Source organism: Gossypium arboreum, chromosome 7 (assembly GCF_025698485.1).
Source record: "Gossypium arboreum isolate Shixiya-1 chromosome 7, ASM2569848v2, whole genome shotgun sequence".
Classification (NCBI taxonomy): Eukaryota; Viridiplantae; Streptophyta; class Magnoliopsida; order Malvales; family Malvaceae; genus Gossypium; species Gossypium arboreum.
Window position 1 is genome coordinate 87,936,486 of NC_069076.1, and position 18,815 is coordinate 87,955,300.

The following is an 18,815-nucleotide window of genomic DNA, read 5'->3' on the forward strand; positions in this document are numbered from 1 at the left end:
AATTTGTCCAAAACGGAATCTAGCTCATAAGACCCTTGAAAATCATTTAATAGTAACAAATTTGTTATAATTTTAAATATATATTAACAAAACTTCAGCCTTGGGGTTTATATCCGACAAAGGCAAGGAATGGTGAATATGGATGTTCTGATAATACCTATATAGTAGAACAATTATAACAGGTTTCATTTAATTACCATAAAAAATTTGACTAATACTTGCCAATAGTTTGTGTTTAGAATTGTTGTCAGCATCTACTCACTTTGGTTTCGAGTAAAGCAATGCCTGAGAAAAATTATTTTTCAGATTAGAAGACAAGAACAAGTAACATTAGCCTTCCCAACAATTATTACACAAATAATAGGACAATATTTGCACCAAAAGAAGAAAAAGAAAATATCCGAAAGAGTCGACACAAAGTTATTGGTTTGAAAGGATTGTCTCTCAGTCATCATCGACATATATGGTTTCTTGCTGAAACAGCCCACCAAACACCTTCCTCACTTCTGTTTTCTCTGCCTCTTTTGCCTTTGGTTTTGGTTTTGGCTTCGATACTTCCTTTGGCTTTGGCAATGGGGAAAACGATAATGGAGCTTGCTTCACATTGGCTTTCTGTGACGGTAGATTTCTAGCCGTGGTTTGCCCCCTCACTGTGGCTATCTGGACTTTAGGCTTCTCCTCATTTGGAGCCTTTTGAACTGCAGTGGCTATTTGGGAACTGAATTTTTCCCAAGATAGTCCTGATCTGAAGTCTTTTGCTTTACTCAGCAGGTCTTCCATTGATGCCCCTGCTACCTGTGCTTTCTCTTGGGCTTCTTCAGCTAGGTTAGCTGCCTTCGCTTCTTGCTCTGAAAGCTTCTTCACTTCCACTTCTAGCTTCTTCGCTGCTTCGGCCGCCTCACGAGCTTTCTCAGCTGCTAATACTGCCTCTTCTTCAGCTTTAGCCCTTGCGGTGGCTTCTGCATACGCCTTCCTTCTCCCATCCTCAGGAATAGCACTTAAAAGCAAGTAACAGAAACATCAATTACAACATAGTTTTTGCCCACCAATATAGCACCTTTCTATAACATCTATTTGAAGTAACAAAATTCAATTCAAGTCCCCAAGCAATTTACCTGAAAAGCTCGTCTACACTCTTCGATGGTGCCGATGGGCTAGTAAAAACTTCCACAACCTGCCTCATTTAGCAACCATTAGGACATAAATATATATGTAACAAAAAATCAACATGAGAAGGAAGAACAGATTCAATGAATGTACCTTGTTTTCTGCCACTGCTGTGTTGGAGAAAACATCTGCCACTAAAGATGCTATCTGGGATTTCGCAACCTGAACGAAGTTTTCAAAAATATTGAGACAAACAGAGATTCTGATCGAGAAAGAATTTTTTTTTTTTACAATGGAACAGACAAAACTGCATACATTACATTACATTATGTTACATTACTTTGTAGTCGTTTGTACCAATGCTTCCTTCAGCTGACACCACAACATTGTAAGAGCTCTCTTCCGAATAATCATCTGTCAGGGTTGTCTTTAAAAACGTGTAGCTAACGTCAGTTTCGATTATTTTTTGCAAGAACTCGGACAGACTCAATGGTTGAGATTGAGAGAAGAGGTTGCTAAAGAAGGACGTGATGCCATCGAGCACATTGTAAGTAGAACCATTCCCCGGGTTACCATCATACACTATTGCAACATGACCTACGCCGGCTAGTTGAGCTGCTTGGATCACTTGCACAGCGTCTGATGCAGAGACCGCAGAAGTGGGACCGTTCTCACCAGGGCCGATCGTGACGACTACTTTGCTGGCATTGCCAATTGCTTTGGCTATTGATTCTGCATCCTGGAAGGTGGATTCTACAGCATTGAGACGCTTTGATTCTTCATTGGATATGATCTGTGCTGACAGAAGGTTAGTGTTGATAGATCAAATTTAGGTCTTTACATGACCCTTAAATCTATGAATTATATATATCATCTCCATAAAGTGACATTTGATATATAATTTAAAGCATCCTTGACACCATTTGAAATATCTAATCATACTAGCAAATTGAGCTTATTGTGGCTAACCTTGTATTGGGCAGCAAGACGGGCCAGCTCCTGGGCAGCAGCAAGCTCAGGCACACCAGCACGAACGGTGAAACCCTGGCGCAATAACGTCTGTGCAATGCGAATGCCGGCCTGGCCGGTTGCGCCAGCCACAAATACAGTGCTTGGGTCTTTTCTTCTAACGTTCCCAAACGATAAACCCGAGGAAGGGTTACTGACGACGGGGACCAAAGTCTTAACATCAGGTAACTTACCAAAATCGAAGCGGAAAGGACTAGAATTGCCTGTATCTTCAGCTTGACCATCTTCAGGGTTGTCTTTAGCTTTCCCGAACTGAAATGGAGAGAAGGGACCGGACCCTTTGGCAAACACTACGAGCCTTTGGTACTTGAGGTTTACCCTTGAGCGGGGCGTGGTGGTTAAGAGAAAGGAATTGGAGGTGAGAGATGGAGCCATGGATTTGTTCCAACTCAAAGCAAAGGGACGACTCTCTCCTTCAATCCAATTCTATGCTTATCTAAGGTCCATTTAGTTGTTAATAGTAGTCAATCTCTGTGGCTAATGGCAATCGAATTGCGTTTTATCCAGATGAGAAAGGTGATAGAAAGGCAGCAAATGGAGTTGAGCCACGTAGTCAGAGTTTTATCTACTACAGGAGACTCGAACACCAGTCGTTGAGGAAACACATTAGATTTTATGTTGAACCACCAGAAAATGACAGATCCGACCGTCAACACTTTATATTAGTTTCAAGCTTCATCCATTCACCAGACACAAACTCCCATAGCCATGGTCCACACTCCACGGGAACCAAGCACAAACAGGTGTAAGAAATGTGCTCAACCATGCCATGTTCTTCTCTATTTAACTTAACGCTCAACTGTAACCAAATCAATCTTTTGTATTAAATTTAAAAAGAGAGATAAAAATGTGTCTCCCCCATATATGGACAAAAGTATCCAATGGACGTGGACGGTGATCAAACTCCTCCTTCCTTTCCATTATTTTACTACATCTAATAAATAAACCCCCAAAACAAAATACTCTGATTGGATAACAACAAGTTCAAAATATGCTGTTAGTCCCTGTGTTCTTACAGAATTTGACATCTACTTTTCACACTAAAATCTTAATCCTATCATTAATATTGTTACTATTTTTTGTCAAAATTTGTTTAATTTAAAATAATTATTTTTTTGTCAATATTATGCCACTTCATAACCGAGTTGGTAAATTTTGATGAACAATACTAACTATGTTAATGATTGAATTGAGATTTTTAAATAAAAAAAATTAACAACAATAATTTAGGTTTTAACTTTTTAAGTGCATGGACTAAATCCTAACTTTTGTCAAAGTACATGGACTGAGGATAGATTTGGACCAAACAAATTGTACTGACTACAGAGGCTAGAAAGAGGCCTTGAGATTACGCCACGTGGCCTCACTCTTATAATCGGATGCAAACCTATTTATATTGTAGTCTTTATTCTCCTTTTCTCGTCCGCTCCTCTGTTTCTCTCACTTTCTCTCTCTTCTCTCAGCTCCGATTCTTCAAACCCTAAGTCGCCCCTTCTCTAATTTCATCTGATCGATCAGTTCTTTAAGCTTCACAATCCCAATCCCAATCCCATGCTTCTTTCCCTTTTCTCCTAATATTTTTTCCCGGGAAAACTGTAGAATCCTAGACATTTCTTTGTTTGGAAGAAGTCAAATAAGAATCGAGGAGGAGAAAGGAGGAGGAGGAGCTGTAGATAGAAGATTTGTGAAAAAATGGCCTCGACCACAACGAGTTCGGTTTACATCAACGTCATCGAAGATGTCATCAACAAGGTTCGTGAAGAGTTCATCAACAACGGTGGACCCGGCGAAGCTGTCCTCAACGAACTCCAAGGAGTACACAATCCTTCTCTTATTTTCTTTTTTATATGATTTTTTTAAATTTTAGTATTTGATTTCATTATTTTAGGGGGGAAATACATATTTTTAGTACTCCTTTCGGGTCTGGATTTGATCTGATTGAAGTACTAGGGTTTTTTATTGATCTTATTTCATTGGAGCTGGTATAGTTGAATTGATTGCCTTGGATGTTGGGTTTTAGATTTGGGAAGCGAAGATGATGCAAGCGGGAGTAATATTGGGTCCGATAGAGAGGTCTTCGCAGAAACAGCCTACTCCTGGTAGCGCAATTACTCCTGTGCACGATCTTAATGTTCCTTATGAAGGGACGGAGGAATACGAAACTCCTACAGCTGATATGCTTTTCCCTCCGGTAACTTAGTTCTGTTTCCAGTGCTTTTATGAATTTATAAATCATGGTGGATGTTCTTGTTTTGTGATTTTTTTTATGTGAGATTTTTGCTTGCCTAGACTCCATTGCAAACGCCAGTTCCTACACCACTGCCGGGTAGTGCGGATGGTTCTATGTATAACATCCCTACTGGAGGTAGTGATTATCCTACTCCCGTGAATGATAATGGCAGTAATGCTGACATAAAAGGTGGAAGGCCAAGCCCGTATATGGTAAGAAATGTTCTGTTAGTGTCACTTTCATTTATGCGACATTGTGTTATGGCTGTTGCAATTACCTACTAGCCACATAAAGGAAACGTAGCTTTTTGAGATTGCTGTAGATTTATTGCTGATGTATTCTTTTTTTCCCCCTTATGCAGCAATCTCCTTCTGCTTGGTCAAATCAAAGGACCCCACTAAGTGTTGATGTTAATGTTGGTTAGTATGACAACATTAAAAGAGCAATTAGTTTTAACCCACTATGGTTTGTTAATATTCACTTCGATTTCTTGTAGCTTATGTGGAAGGGCGGGAGGAGGTGGACAGGGGAACCTCTAATCAACCCCTGACACAGGTGATTACTGTTTTGAGTGGCATCACAATGCATAGAGATTGTCTTTTTTTTCTTGGTTTGGGTGAACTTCTGGGTCGCACAAAAAGGATTTCAAATCCCAATGGTTTGAATTGTTTGGGATATATTTCCTTCAATAATCCTTGTTCCCATCTAAATGAACTGGTATTACTTAAGCTGGTGATTAATTTTAATAACTGAGAAAATTCCAGGACTTCTTTATGATGTCATCTGGAAAGAGAAAACGTGAGGATTTTGCACAATACCAAAATGGTGGATATATACCCCAACAAGATGGAGCTGGAGATGCTACATCTGAAGTTGCAAAGGCAGAGGTTAGTTGTTATCTTGTTTAGTACCTGTATATCATGTTCAGCATTGTTTTGTGGACCATGGATTTGCCTTCCTTCCCCAGAAAGTCATAGAATCCTTTGTTCTTAATTTTCTTCGGGGCAAGAAAAAGGATTCTTGAATCTATGATGTTACAGCCTGATTAAAATATCATGGTAATTTAAACCATTGATTTGATATTGCAAACTTGGAAATACTGTAATTACATGCTTTCTACCCATTGGCTGTTATCACCGCAGAGGGTCTTATGCAGGTAAGAGCTTTCCAACTTAATCTAACATCACTTGATAAGCTGTTGGCAGATAGAAAGCTATCTGTTAATTATATCTGGCTAAAATGCTAATATTGAAATGAGAATTATAAGAGTAATCTGATTAACTTGCACTGCTTATTGTTCTCCTTTGTGATGGCTTCATGTTATTTTGATCAAATATTGGTCTTTGGTGATTGGTAGGAATATGGCTAGTTTCTTCTATTTAAATGGAGAATAGAGTAGGGATAAGTTTATTAATAGTACTTGACACAGATCAATCTCATCCTGGAAATTCTGATTCTGGACAGTATTGGAGTTATGGTGGTCTTATGTTTATAGGTACTGGTTTTAGGTTTGTAGTTATTATCTATGAATCAGAAAAGAACATTCTCAAAGGTTAAATGATGTGTTGTTGAGTAGATTTTGATCTGACACAGAATGTTCTCAAAGGCTAAAACTCTTCAAGTCTTTAAGATCAGTGTGAGAAGAGGATGTTGTTTAGCTTCACTTATATGAATTCCTTTTATCTGTTAGCCTAAATCATTTTATCCATTATTGTTAGATACTTGGATCTGCTTCAGATAAACCGTGTTCTCTTGCCCCTGCATTATTTTCATTTTTCGCTTACCTTTTATGGTAATAAAAAGGCAAAAGCAAATATAGTTTAAGCTCTGAGCTATGTATAATTTGATGAATATTTGTGAGGAAATTTTTTTATTTTAATTAAACCAGAAGGGTACTTCTGTACCAGAGTCAATGTTGTAATGTTTGAATTTATTATTAATGCATTATACACCCTTTTTAATCATATATTTCTAATCTCAGGGAAGTAGGGGTGGTAATTTCCTGGATAGACGTCACTCAACAACCACTGCAAAAAGCAAGATCTTGGCAGAGTTATCTAAGTCATTATCAAAGATTCCTCAACTGGATGGTCCAATTCCTGATCCGTACGAAGACATGCTTTCTACTCCCAATGTAAGTATCATAGGCTTTCTTAGATGAATTCCTAATCTTGTTGTGTAATTCTGCGACTTAGTGATGGAAATGGACATTTTTCTTTGTTTATCATTGGAGAGTTGGCTAACTTAATGTTGTTGCCTTCTGATTTTCTTCTCTCACCTTGAAGATATACAATTATCAAGGAGTTGTTAATGAGGACTACAATGTGGTGAACACACCAGCTCCAAATGGTAACTTTAATCAATGGATGAATTGAGGATTGCATCTTCTATTTGGTTTTTTGGTTGACCTGCTTTTCTTGTTTCCTGGCCAGACCTTCAGGCTTCAACACCTGCCCCTGCTCCCCAAAATGATATAGTAGATGATGACGATGATGAACCATTGAATGAAGATGATGATGAAGATGATTTGGATGATGTGGACCAGGGAGAGGAGCTGAACACACAACATCTAGTTTTGGCTCAATTTGACAAGGTGATTTTGCTTGTTGTGCAGCATGCATCATTGCTGCCTATGACCTATTCATAATTTGTATTTATACAAGTTATAATGTTCATGCTGGCAAGAAATGATGACATAATATGTTTTTCTTTGTAGGTGACTCGTACAAAGAGCCGATGGAAGTGCACACTTAAGGATGGCATCATGCATATAAACAATAAAGACATTCTCTTTAATAAGGTTTGCATGTCACTGATATGGCATTTTTTTTTTTCTCTTTGGTGCTTTCTCCTTTTCAGTATTGTCTGTTCTGTTCCTAACCCTAGTTTTTGTGATGTTATCTATTTGCAGGCAACAGGCGAATTTGATTTCTGATTTTGTTAAGAGAAAAATGTAGTCGCCATCGTATTGCAGCAGTTGCCTTAAAAAGAGCAAGTCAAGGGGTGTTATTCTGTGTTTCGTAATTTGTCTTTTAATTATTATTAGAGTGAAAGGTTGATTGAGGGGCATGGGATATGCTTTATTTTAATGTCTTCCTTAAGACTTGGGTTCGATGGTTGTCGTATTGTACATAAAGGAAGAGAGCATTTTCGGCCTTAGAATGGATGACTACTTGAGACAGCTTCTTGCAGTTCTAAAAACTTCTGCAATGGAATATGTAATTTCATTTTTACCATATACTTAGACATTTTGGTTAAATTTAATTACGGGTCCCTTTGTTTTCTTTACTTGTAAGTATTTGTCCGCTTGGTTTCAAAATCTAAACCAACGCTTTGCGTCTACATCACTTGCTTGTTGCTGAAATACACATCTCGCCTTGAGATATTGTTAGCATATTACCAACAGCCAAATCTTAAAATCAAACAAGCTGTATTGCTATTATTGTAAGGCAAAAACAGAGTAAGAAAAGAATATAAAGAATCAACATAATTGATAAGGTAATGGCAAACATCAACTAACCTAGAACGAATTATAAAAGATGGGAAGGGCACTGTTATCGACAATGGAGAGAAAATCCCCCATTTAATGAACAGTACTGGTTGTTGTAATCATTTTGCATCGTTGACAAGAACACATTTGTTGTGAAACAGAGCTAACAAAGTGGGAGCCTCCACAGTAAACCCTGCTCTAACTGGTGGTTTCCACCCAAATGCTGTTGGTGTTGGAGTATTCATGTTGTTTGGCATTGGAAACATGAAATCGTCCGTCTCGGGGAACGAAATAGGCGATGAAGCGAGGGGTGTGAGTAGCGGAATGGGAATTGGAGCTTCGGCAGCTTTCATTTGATCAAGCTTAAGAGATTCTGGGGCGTGCTTTTGTAGCCTGGTGGGTGGCTTCCCTACTTTGGTTTTGCTTACCCCAATTACTTGTTTCTCAAATATGTTGCCACAGTCCTCCATTGTTGAAAACAAAGAAATAATCTCCCTTTTTTCTCTTCTCTAACACTCTCAAATCTCAATACTCACAAAAACTAGCAATGGTTAAACAAAAACATGGCAATGGCAGACATATAAAAGAAAAAAAAGGGGGGGAAAGAGAAAAAGAGGGAATGGAGGCCTTGTTTTGGAAAGCGGGAAAATTGGAGGTCATCAGTCAGTTAAAAGTAGTTACGAGGAAAATACATTTTTCAACGACCGTCCGTTAAGAAGTTATGGGCTAACGGTCACTTACTGCAAATGACTGAGGGGTTTTAATTTTTTTTGGTTCCTTATTGTGAGGCTAATATTTTCTTCACAACACCAACACATCATATTTCTTCCATTTTAGTGAGAAAAATAAGGTTAAAAAACAAAAAAGGACAGATTCATTGGATCAAAGATTTGATGAAGTTGGGGAATCTGAGACAGCCAAACTGACTCAAAAAGAGGTAGTTATTGTTGGAGAAATTGTTGTTGAAATGTGTCAAAGTCAAACCCAAAGCTATTCTTTGTAAATGACAATATTCAACAAAACAAGACTCCAATAACAAAAGGTAATAGTGAAGGCATTACCAAGGAGGATGGGGGCAATAAATCCATACTCCTTACACCATCTGCACCTCATCTTTTGAGCCATCCATATTCCACATTCTTGCTCTAATCTCTTTAACTATCGCCCATATTCTCCAATCACCCTCACCCTCATCTTTAATGCTATTCAACTTCCATTCTTCTCACACACTTTCACTGCCTTCTACTCATTTTCCAATTTAGCACCCTGTACCCGCCTGTCTTCCCAAATTAAAACTCTATCTCCTTCGCCATTGCACATTTTCTTTCAAAAAATTTCTCCCACCCAGCCCAAGATGCTCCCCCCCCCCTCCCTTTTTCATCTTCCATCATAAAACAACATTTTGGAAAACAAATTCCCTTCAAAATTCTAACCCAAAAACCATCTTTATTATTCAAAATCCTCCAACAAACACCAAGAGATCCTTGAATCCCATCTCTTTCCTTCTTGTTAATCCAACCCAACTCATGCAATGAATTTTCTTATCCTCTTCACCCTACCCCACCAGAATTTCGCAATGGCTGAATTAATCTCTTCACAACTGCCTTAATTCACACTTCTTTCCCTCCCATTGACACTAAATGTTGCTTCCAAAAGAAAAATTAGTTTATTGGAAATTTATATATTAAAATAAATAATATAAAAATATTTTATTATATTTGTAAAAAAATATAACTGTTTTTAATAAAATAAGTTTTAAAATATATATTTTGGAATTAAAGAAAATTGATTTTTTGAAGTATAAGCTTTTATCGTACAATGATTCATTCTGCCACTGGAAACATCACTTCCCGTCCAACTTGCATGTGATTAGCATACCACCAACGTTCATCCTGAGTGAGGATCGAACTCTCCATGAGATTTATGCACTTCATATTCACCTGGAGTTCGCTCCCAGAAATATATAGTCATCCCTACTCACTCACGTCAATCCCACAGGCCACAAGCCTTGAGTATTTTCCTTTTTAGATGATGCGGTCGTTGGAGCACCAAAAATATCTTATTCCTTGTAAAATAATGAAAAAGAACAGTAAAGGGGAAGTAGGGTCGAATCCTCAGGGATCGGATTATATGAATGCTTATTTCTCTATATCCTGGGCAGAATCGTGCCCAAGAAAACTTGAGTGACAGAAAAAAATAAAAAAAATAACAGAATTAAAGATTTGATTTGGAAAAAATAAAAAAACAGAATCTAAAGTTGACTGAAATTGTGATTATGAAAATAATAAAAATAATAAAGAGAGTTGAAGGAAAAGAAATTCTTATTGGTAGATTCCAGCCTCTAGTTGTCTCATTCCGCCTTGGGTTCGATCCTCGGCTTTTAAATGACCCTTCTCAACTCAAGTAAGCCAGTTATAGTGGAAGAGGACCCCTACGACCACCAGCTCCAAATATTAGGCTTACGATTTTTAGGGAACCTGACTCTAGCCAGTAATCCATGCTAGATCAACGCTTCTCAATGGCGAATCCCACGCCATTTCGTCTCTTTGGCTCGCCAACCTCTGACGCAGTAAGTTAACGAACCGACTATGTAATCCTTCCAAAACATATAAAGCGGCCGCCTTTGCATATGCTGAAAAGCTTACTTCTTAAGGGCCATGGACGGAAGCGTCAACCCGTAGTGCGGAGAAACGATGAATACTTGGTGAGAAAGCTAAGTACGAATTCTAGGCCTCAAGAACCCTTTTTGGGTAATATTGACAACTTTCGACTAGATAGGTTTACAGAAAAAGATCAACACCAAATAGAGTCACTTTACCCCTTATTTATAGTGCTAGGGAGATAGTCTAATTTAACTTAAATTAGTCCTTGTGTCTTATAAAATAAAATCTCTTCTTTTTGCGTTTTTAGTCCTTGTGTCTTCCATGCTCACACTTTTGGCACAATCTTTTTCTTGTGTCGCATATCAGCCCATTGTGTCTCTAAATTCGCACTTTTGTCCCTTAATTTTGCTTTTGCCTTCAAATCAGTCCCTAATCGATAAAAAGACATAAATAGCTCAAATTAGTAGGATCAAGCCCAGAATAAACACATGATTAATACATAAAAATACGTTATTCTAGAGCATTATCATTAAATTTTTTAAAAACTTTGATACAAATGAAATCATTCCTATAAATTCCTCACACTTGAATTTTTCATTTTAAAAAAGAATTTATGTATAAAAATCATAGCCGATATTTAATTCGCATTGATTAATCTTCAAATATCTATATATTAATATTATGTATATTCATATCTAGCATTAATTTTAAATTCGAAATTCTTATAAATTGTATATATTTTGTTGATTGAATTTCTAATGCACAACCATAATTTGCATATACAATTAAAGAAACCTTACAATTACTTTAATATGTAAATAATGGATGATCCTTCTGCACCCTCCTCAGTAACTATTGCTACCTCTGAACCTCTTATCCTATACTCAAAAAAAGAAAAAGAAAAAAAAGGGGTACAGTACATAATTTCCAAACAAAAATCACACTCAAACCACTTGCTACAGGTGAAGACTCTTACATACAAGCTTTGAACTGGTTGGATTACATGTTGATGCTTCATATTCAATTGGTTTGGAGTATTCTTCCTTTCTTCTCTTCCTCCATAACTACAAAAAATGAAAACAAGTTGCAAATTAATTTAATCGCAATTGCAAACATAATGAATAGCTATGATTCAAGGGAAATTACCAGTTTGAGAAATGGTTGTAGATTGGGGTGGGTGGTCTTCTCTTCCCAACAAAGAGTTAACAGCCACTTTCATTTTGCCCATTACACCAGCATCAGCAGCAGGGTGCATTGCATCAGATATTACCTGAGAAAGTGCCTTCTCATCTCCCCCTGGCTCTAATTTGTGCATTATATACTCTTTCACTGACACCCCTTTATCCCATTTGTTCTCTCCGGGATTTAATGCCCCATCATCACTTCTCGATGCATGTTTCTCTGTTACATGATCGGCTTCAGAAACAGCTTTCACACTGCTTGTCAAAACATGTTTCTCTGAGATTACTGGAACCGCCCTCGGATTCTGTCTGGCATGCTCTTTGTATGCCTCAGGTGCTAGCTCCGATTCATACACTGCAAATCAACACTGATGGGATTAACAATTGCAACCTCTCACTCCCTCTACTCTTTCAACATATTCTTCTACTCTATTGATTCAATAAAGCATCAGAAGAATTTTGTTGAATTGGATTATGTTACATTTTTTAATATAAAATAAATTACTCAGTGACCAATTTAAGGCCATATGGAAGCCATGCAAGCAAAATAAATAAATAAAAGTTCCACTTTTAATCTGCTTTTGCAAAATTCAGAATTGGAAAACTTAGAACCTAATATTAAATATATTTATTTATTTATTTATTTGGCGATGAGAATAATTTTTTTTTAAACTGTTGATGTAATTAAATTTAGTGAAATTCTTTTAACAGTGTTATCCAATTCAATTATTAAAGACTAAATTGTTGTAATTAAAGAAATAAAATATGAGGAAAAAAATACACATTTCGACATGTAAATAAACTTGGGGCACCAAGATATTCAGGATGTTCATCTTGGTAGTTACCATCGTCCTCTTCAAATCTAACAGCACAGGAAGTGGAGTTGGTATCTCCATGGTTATCCTTCTTTTTTCGGAAATTATTTCGCCATCTTCCAGCCTTCTCCTTGACTTTTGAAAGAACTGTTGACTTTCTGGAATGGTGCTGCACCTCTTGACTCCTCCCACAAGAAGGTGGTGACCATGTCTGACCATCCTTCACTATATAACAAATCAACCTTTTTCACACCAATAACTATCATCCAATCAAAACTTTACTATACCAAAAACAATTTCAGTATTGTTTTTCTCTTTTGATAGTTCTAGAGAATTCACGTAATGAGCAGACAAAACCATGTTAAACTAAAAAATATGCGCATGTTCTGACTTGATCCGTGACTTATGGCATATTAGGTTATTGATGTTATGTGCATGAGCTTAAAAATAAAAGAATACTTGGATGAAGTTGATCAAGAGTAGGAATGAGAGTAGCACCTGAAGATTTATGAGCATTACGATGCATGAGATGATTGTGCGAGTGGGTGAGCACCGATCAGGATCTTCAATATTGCTTGGGTTCATCAAGATCTATATTTCAGATCGAAATTAATTTTGCATTTTAGAATTCAACCAAATAAAAGAGACGATTCCAATATTAGTCTCCCAATGTTTTTCATCCACATCCGACATTTGCCAAATAATTTCATGAACTGAGATGCATTCCTCTGCCAATGGCCACAACTTTTACACATGCCAATAAATTAAACCAAAATAAAAATAGCAAGAATGAAGTTTGTGCGTCCTCCTTAGCCGCTTTAGTGCACATTTGTGTATGTCTTTGGACAAACAAGGGTTGTTTGATTAGACAGACTAACAACTTTGCAATGTGGGAAGACAATTAAAAGATATTTCATGTTGGATTTATAATTTGTAGAAAGAGAGATTTTTTGAAGAAGGTAATTCCAAGTATATGTTTGTAAATGATCCCTAATAAGAAGGGCTGAAGTCAAAGCATGGCTCATAAAAGCCCAATTTCGCAAATAAAAATCAGAATTACAGGGTTCCCTTATCCCCTCCCCAAAAGCCATCATTAAGGCAACCAACCTGTGAAGAACAAAATATGCAGTCATTGGCTGCCCCTTCCCACCTACTCCCCTCCTCTACCCGCCGGCATTTGCCCCCTTCCCCACGCTCCACCACCATCAAATGCCACCTCCCTTCCCCAAACCCTAAACCCCAAAACTCCATTCCCTTCCTCCCCTCCCTCTCCAAGCCCCTCGTTCTTGCCTCCGCTTCTGCCGCCACTCTCCTCATCTCCTTCACCCCCATTTCCATCCTCCTCCCTGGAGGCAACGGCGGGGGTTTCTCCGGTGGTGGAGGAAATGGAGGTGGTGGTGGTGGTTCCAACGGCGGTGATGGCAACTTCTGGGAGAAGCTCTTTTCACCTTCGCCAGCAATTGCAGACGACAGCAACCAAGATCAAGAATGGGATTCTCACGGATTACCAGCCAACATAGTAGTTCAACTGAACAAGCTGAGTGGGTTCAAAAAGTACAAGCTTTCGGATATTTTATTCTTCGACCGACGGCGATGGACCACCGTAGGAACCGAAGACTCATTCTTTGAAATGGTTTCGTTGAGACCAGGAGGGATCTACACCAAAACCCAGTTGCAGAAAGAGCTTGAAACTTTAGCTACATGTGGAATGTTTGAGAAAGTTGATATGGAAGGCAAAACTAACCCAGATGGAACTTTGGGATTAACCATTTCCTTCACAGAAAGTACTTGGCAATCAGCTGATAGGTTTAGGTGTATAAATGTGGGCCTAATGGCGCAATCCAAACCTATTGAAATGGATCCTGATATGACAGATAAGGAGAAATTGGAGTACTACAAGAACCAAGAGAAGGATTATAAGAGGAGGATTGAAAGAGCTAGGCCTTGTTTGTTGCCAATGCAAGTGCATAGGGAAGTGCTTCAGATGTTGAGGGAGCAAGGGAAAGTGAGTGCTAGGTTGTTGCAAAAGATAAGGGATAGGGTTCAGAAATGGTACCATGATGAAGGGTATGCTTGTGCTCAGGTTGTCAATTTTGGTAACTTGAATACTAAGGAAGTGGTCTGTGAGGTAGTGGAAGGGGATATTACACAGCTTGTGATTCAGTTCCAGGATAAACTTGGGAATGTTGTTGAAGGGAATACTCAGCTTCCTGTTGTCAGGAGAGAGTTGCCTAGACAGGTAGACTATTGAAGGCTGTTTCTTCCTTTTTCTTTGACGTTCTATTTTTTTCTGCGTAGTATGCTTACTGGTACTTTTTTGAGGATTCTGATATATATATATATATATATATATATATATATATATATATATATTACTCTTTTACCTTTAATGCTAGTTAGGGGAGGATTTGATCTTTGGTTCAATTGTAAAATTCTTGAAGCATATATTTGATTGTTTTCTACATTCTGAAATGGCTGTGAACTTCTTTTTGAGAAGGGGAGGGAGAGGGGTAGGATTAGGAGGTGTCCAGTGATCAAATCCAGGACCTGATATTTAACCAGGACTTCATTTCTGCTATCACACCAGGGGCTTTGTTCACTCAATTAAGTTAACTTGATAGACAAAGAACCACTTTGTGGATTTTGATATTTGATGTTATGGTTTCTTAAATGCTAGTTAGCTTAGGATTTGATCTTTGGTTCAATTGTGAAATTCTTGAAGCATATTTTCTATTGTTTTCTATATTCAGAAATAGCTGTAACAATGAGACAAGGTTACTTGATAGTAAGCTGAGCATGAAAAATCAGATCTAGTGTAGAAGAGGGAACTTTTGTCTGAAGTTCAAGCAAAGAACTGACTTTGCTGCTTTTGTATAAACTCTCATGAGATAGGGGTTCGCTGATAAAAATATTTTATGTCTTAAATTCAACAAGAAACAATTATTGTTTGTTGAATTTTTTATTTGGTTTCCTTCTCCAATGACCTACTGGTTGTTAGTTTATACCTTTAACTGTAAAGTTTCTAATTATGCCTATCTAGTCTGCTTCTCCTCATATTTATATTTTTTGGTTGCTGATTTATGTAACATGTTTCAGTATTGATGATGATTAATAGTTGAATTATGTTTGCTTTTGACTTACAGCTTCGACAAGGCAATGTTTTTAATATTGAAGCTGGGAAACAAGCCCTGAGGAACATAAATTCACTGGCTTTATTTTCAAATATTGAAGTGAATCCACGGCCTGATGAAAAGAACGAGGGAGGCATAGTTGTTGAGATAAAGCTCAAAGAGCTAGATCAAAAATCAGCTGAAGTTAGTACGGAGTGGAGTATTGTACCTGGACGCGGGGGACGTCCCACATTGGTATGTAAATCTAGTTATATGTATTCTACCTTGCAATTTTGCTTGTAGATTATGAGAGTTTGTACAGTAAATGTAAAAATTGTGATTTATATGGTTACATATTGTGCTATGTTTTCTGTTCAGGCTTCATTTCAACCTGGTGGAACTGTCTCCTTTGAGCATCGAAATCTCAAAGGGCTTAACAGATCTATTCTTGGTTCACTGACCACCAGTAACTATTTGAATCCTCAGGTAATTTTTCCTAAATATGCATCCTCCTCCTCCTCCCTCTCTCTCTCTCTCTCTCTCTCTCTCTCTCTCATAGTTCTTGCAATGGCTTTTTCCTCTAGTGATTAGTGTAAAATTTTCATCCTATGGTATTCATGATATTCTTTTATCTAGGATGACCTTGCCTTCAAGCTAGAATATGTACATCCATATTTAGATGGTGTTTATAATCCACGCAACCGAACTTTTCGTGCAAGCTGCTTCAACAGCCGAAAATTGAGCCCAGTTTTCACTGGTGGACCAGGAATTGATGAAGTCCCACCAATATGGGTTGACCGAGCTGGTGTTAAAGCTAACATTACAGAGGTGATCTGCTATATTTAGAAAAGTTCCTCAAATGAGTTTTGGACTTTATGTACCATAGAATCAATTGTGATCAATATGTCTCTAGCAGAATTTTACCCGTCAAAGTAAATTCACTTATGGACTCGTGATGGAAGAGATAACAACACGTGATGAAAGCAGTCATATCTCTGCAAATGGTCAAAGAGTGCTACCAAGTGGAGGCATCAGTGCAGATGGACCTCCAACCACTCTCAGTGGTACTGGCGTTGATCGCATGGCATTTCTACAGGCCAATATCACCCGTGATAATACCAAGTTTATAAATGGTGCTATAGTTGGTGAGAGGAATGTGTTCCAGGTTAGCCCATAAATTTGCATTGCTAATCTTTTGACTGAACCAGGATAGTTTGTGTTCGCTAATACTGTTCAATATCAGAAATGAGGTGAAAGCATTGGTTGTATAATTTGCTTGGAAAATGATTGTAATGGGCCTTAACATATCAGATTTATTCCTACAGATACCAAAGATATTCTAATTATCCTTCTAACATTTTAGCCTTATGAAATAAACATGATTAGATGTATCAGATTCAGAGTAGTAGCCTCATTATTTTCTTGCTGTTGGATATTGAAATATCTTGTTTCATGTGTTGTTGAAATAGTTTAAATACATAAGTTTAAGCTCACTAATGAGGGCTCCTATTACTGTAAACTATTTCCTGCTTTTAGTTACATGGTGGTTTATTAAAAAATCTATGCTTGAGAATTTGCTTCCGAGCTAATTGCTTGCATTTATTTATCCAATGCAGGTGGACCAAGGACTTGGGATTGGCAGCAAGTTTCCATTCTTTAACCGCCATCAACTAACTCTCACACGATTTCTCCAACTTAGACAAGTGGAAGAAGGTGTTGGTAAGCCTCCGCCACCTGTTCTAGTCCTTCATGGACATTACGGAGGTTGTGTTGGTGACCTTCCAAGTTATGATGCTTTTACCCTTGGAGGCCCATATTCTGTGAGAGGTTATAATATGGGTGAGTTAGGTGCAGCAAGAAACATTCTTGAGGTAAGAATGATAGGAAATACCTGTTTTCTTTCTTATCTTTTGATGTAATAGTTTATGTTGTATTTCTGGTGAAAAGATGATAAAAACTGTAGAGTTAGTTAACAATAAATTGAACCTGTGTTTACATCAGATGAAGTGACTAAAATTGATCTCAAATCCATTTTCTGATGTTATCTGCAGCTCGGAGCCGAGATTAGGATACCAGTGAGAAATACACATGTTTATGCATTTGCAGAGCACGGAAATGATCTAGGAAGTTCGAAAGATGTGAAGGGGAACCCAACAGAGGTGTACAGGCGAATGGGTCACGGTTCATCATATGGGGTTGGTGTGAAGCTAGGTCTAGTGAGAGCTGAGTATGCTGTTGACCATAACACCGGAACGGGTGCAGTCTTCTTCCGGTTTGGTGAAAGATACTAAAATGTGATTTAGGGTCCAATTCTGCATAATCCAGGGTAGGCATTTTGGTTTCTAGTTTACTATAGGAGCTTGTTTAATCTGGCAGATATTGTTGAGATGCAAGGAGCTAGGCACACCATTGTATCGGCTTTGTTAGTCCAATAAATACTTTGTTTTTTTGTAATCATGTGCTTTACATATACATTCTTATTCCTTTGAGTATTTTTTTATTTATTATGTTTTTGGGTATGGTGGGTGGGGAGCTAAGAAGTGGTGATGGATTGGGTAAAGATTCTCAAAACCCAGAATGAGAAGGAATAAGAATGAGAGAAGAAAGTTCTTTGGGACAATCTCAGGAATTTTGTTCCCTCTTGGATGCCAACACAGCCTTTTTACCCTAATTTTAAAACCTTAACTCTTTGTTTGGTTCCCATAAACGCAATTCTAAAACCATTATGGATACGGTATTAATGGGCATATCATTTTTATTCTTGTATTTGTACATATCAAGCATATTGTTTTAATTTTATCGACATTTTAAAAAAAATATATATCTATAATTTATAGGGTAAATATTTGGTACATTGTCCAGAGTCTAGGGTTGAAAAGTATATAGAAAATAGTAAAGAAAGAAAAAAGACATGACAATTTTTAAAATTATTTGTGAAATAAGAAAAAGTATACACTATCATATATATATATATATATATATATATATATATATATATATATATATTTTCAGCTCGTAAGTGACTTCTAAGACTATATAAATTATTAATTAATTTAGATGGAAATTGTGTGAATGAATAGTTAACTGTTAATTAATTGTCTTCCCTCTATCAGGTACCATACATGAATTCAGTCACTGAAGAGTGGTGAAATTTTTCCTTTTTCCAATTTGATTATTTTGTTACTCATCCAATAATATCTTATTCTTTAACTACAGAAATGCTATAAGTGATGCATTGCTTTTGTTTTGT

The 18,815-nt window shown here is 37.4% G+C and overlaps 4 protein-coding genes across 4 annotated transcripts; 2 read left to right on the forward strand and 2 right to left on the reverse strand.

The window, feature by feature from the left end:
- Positions 1-295: 295 nt before the first annotated feature.
- Positions 296-2,663, reverse strand: LOC108468406 (protein PLASTID TRANSCRIPTIONALLY ACTIVE 16, chloroplastic). The gene is made up of 5 exons (XM_017769294.2): positions 2,077-2,663; positions 1,448-1,900; positions 1,261-1,329; positions 1,116-1,174; positions 296-997 (listed from the first exon to the last, which is right to left on the reverse strand). Exons 1-5 carry the CDS (start codon positions 2,509-2,511, stop codon positions 445-447), a joined length of 1,569 nt encoding a protein of 522 aa, XP_017624783.1. The 5' UTR covers positions 2,512-2,663; the 3' UTR covers positions 296-444.
- Positions 2,664-3,521: 858 nt separating this feature from the next.
- On the forward strand, positions 3,522-7,630 carry LOC108458102 (transcription initiation factor IIA large subunit-like). The gene is made up of 11 exons (XM_017757361.2): positions 3,522-3,951; positions 4,157-4,327; positions 4,426-4,578; positions 4,728-4,785; positions 4,863-4,921; positions 5,131-5,253; positions 6,348-6,500; positions 6,652-6,715; positions 6,799-6,959; positions 7,083-7,166; positions 7,278-7,630. Exons 1-11 carry the CDS (start codon positions 3,829-3,831, stop codon positions 7,299-7,301), a joined length of 1,173 nt encoding a protein of 390 aa, XP_017612850.1. The 5' UTR covers positions 3,522-3,828; the 3' UTR covers positions 7,302-7,630.
- A 3,784-nt stretch (positions 7,631-11,414) lies between these two features.
- On the reverse strand, positions 11,415-13,108 carry LOC108477201 (uncharacterized). The gene is made up of 3 exons (XM_053031296.1): positions 12,954-13,108; positions 11,606-11,995; positions 11,415-11,523 (listed from the first exon to the last, which is right to left on the reverse strand). Exons 1-3 carry the CDS (start codon positions 12,979-12,981, stop codon positions 11,480-11,482), a joined length of 462 nt encoding a protein of 153 aa, XP_052887256.1. The 5' UTR covers positions 12,982-13,108; the 3' UTR covers positions 11,415-11,479.
- A 277-nt stretch (positions 13,109-13,385) lies between these two features.
- Positions 13,386-18,019, forward strand: LOC108456211 (protein TOC75-3, chloroplastic). The gene is made up of 7 exons (XM_017754816.2): positions 13,386-14,694; positions 15,599-15,820; positions 15,944-16,051; positions 16,202-16,393; positions 16,482-16,730; positions 17,182-17,436; positions 17,617-18,019. Exons 1-7 carry the CDS (start codon positions 13,579-13,581, stop codon positions 17,854-17,856), a joined length of 2,382 nt encoding a protein of 793 aa, XP_017610305.1. The 5' UTR covers positions 13,386-13,578; the 3' UTR covers positions 17,857-18,019.
- Positions 18,020-18,815: the final 796 nt, after the last annotated feature.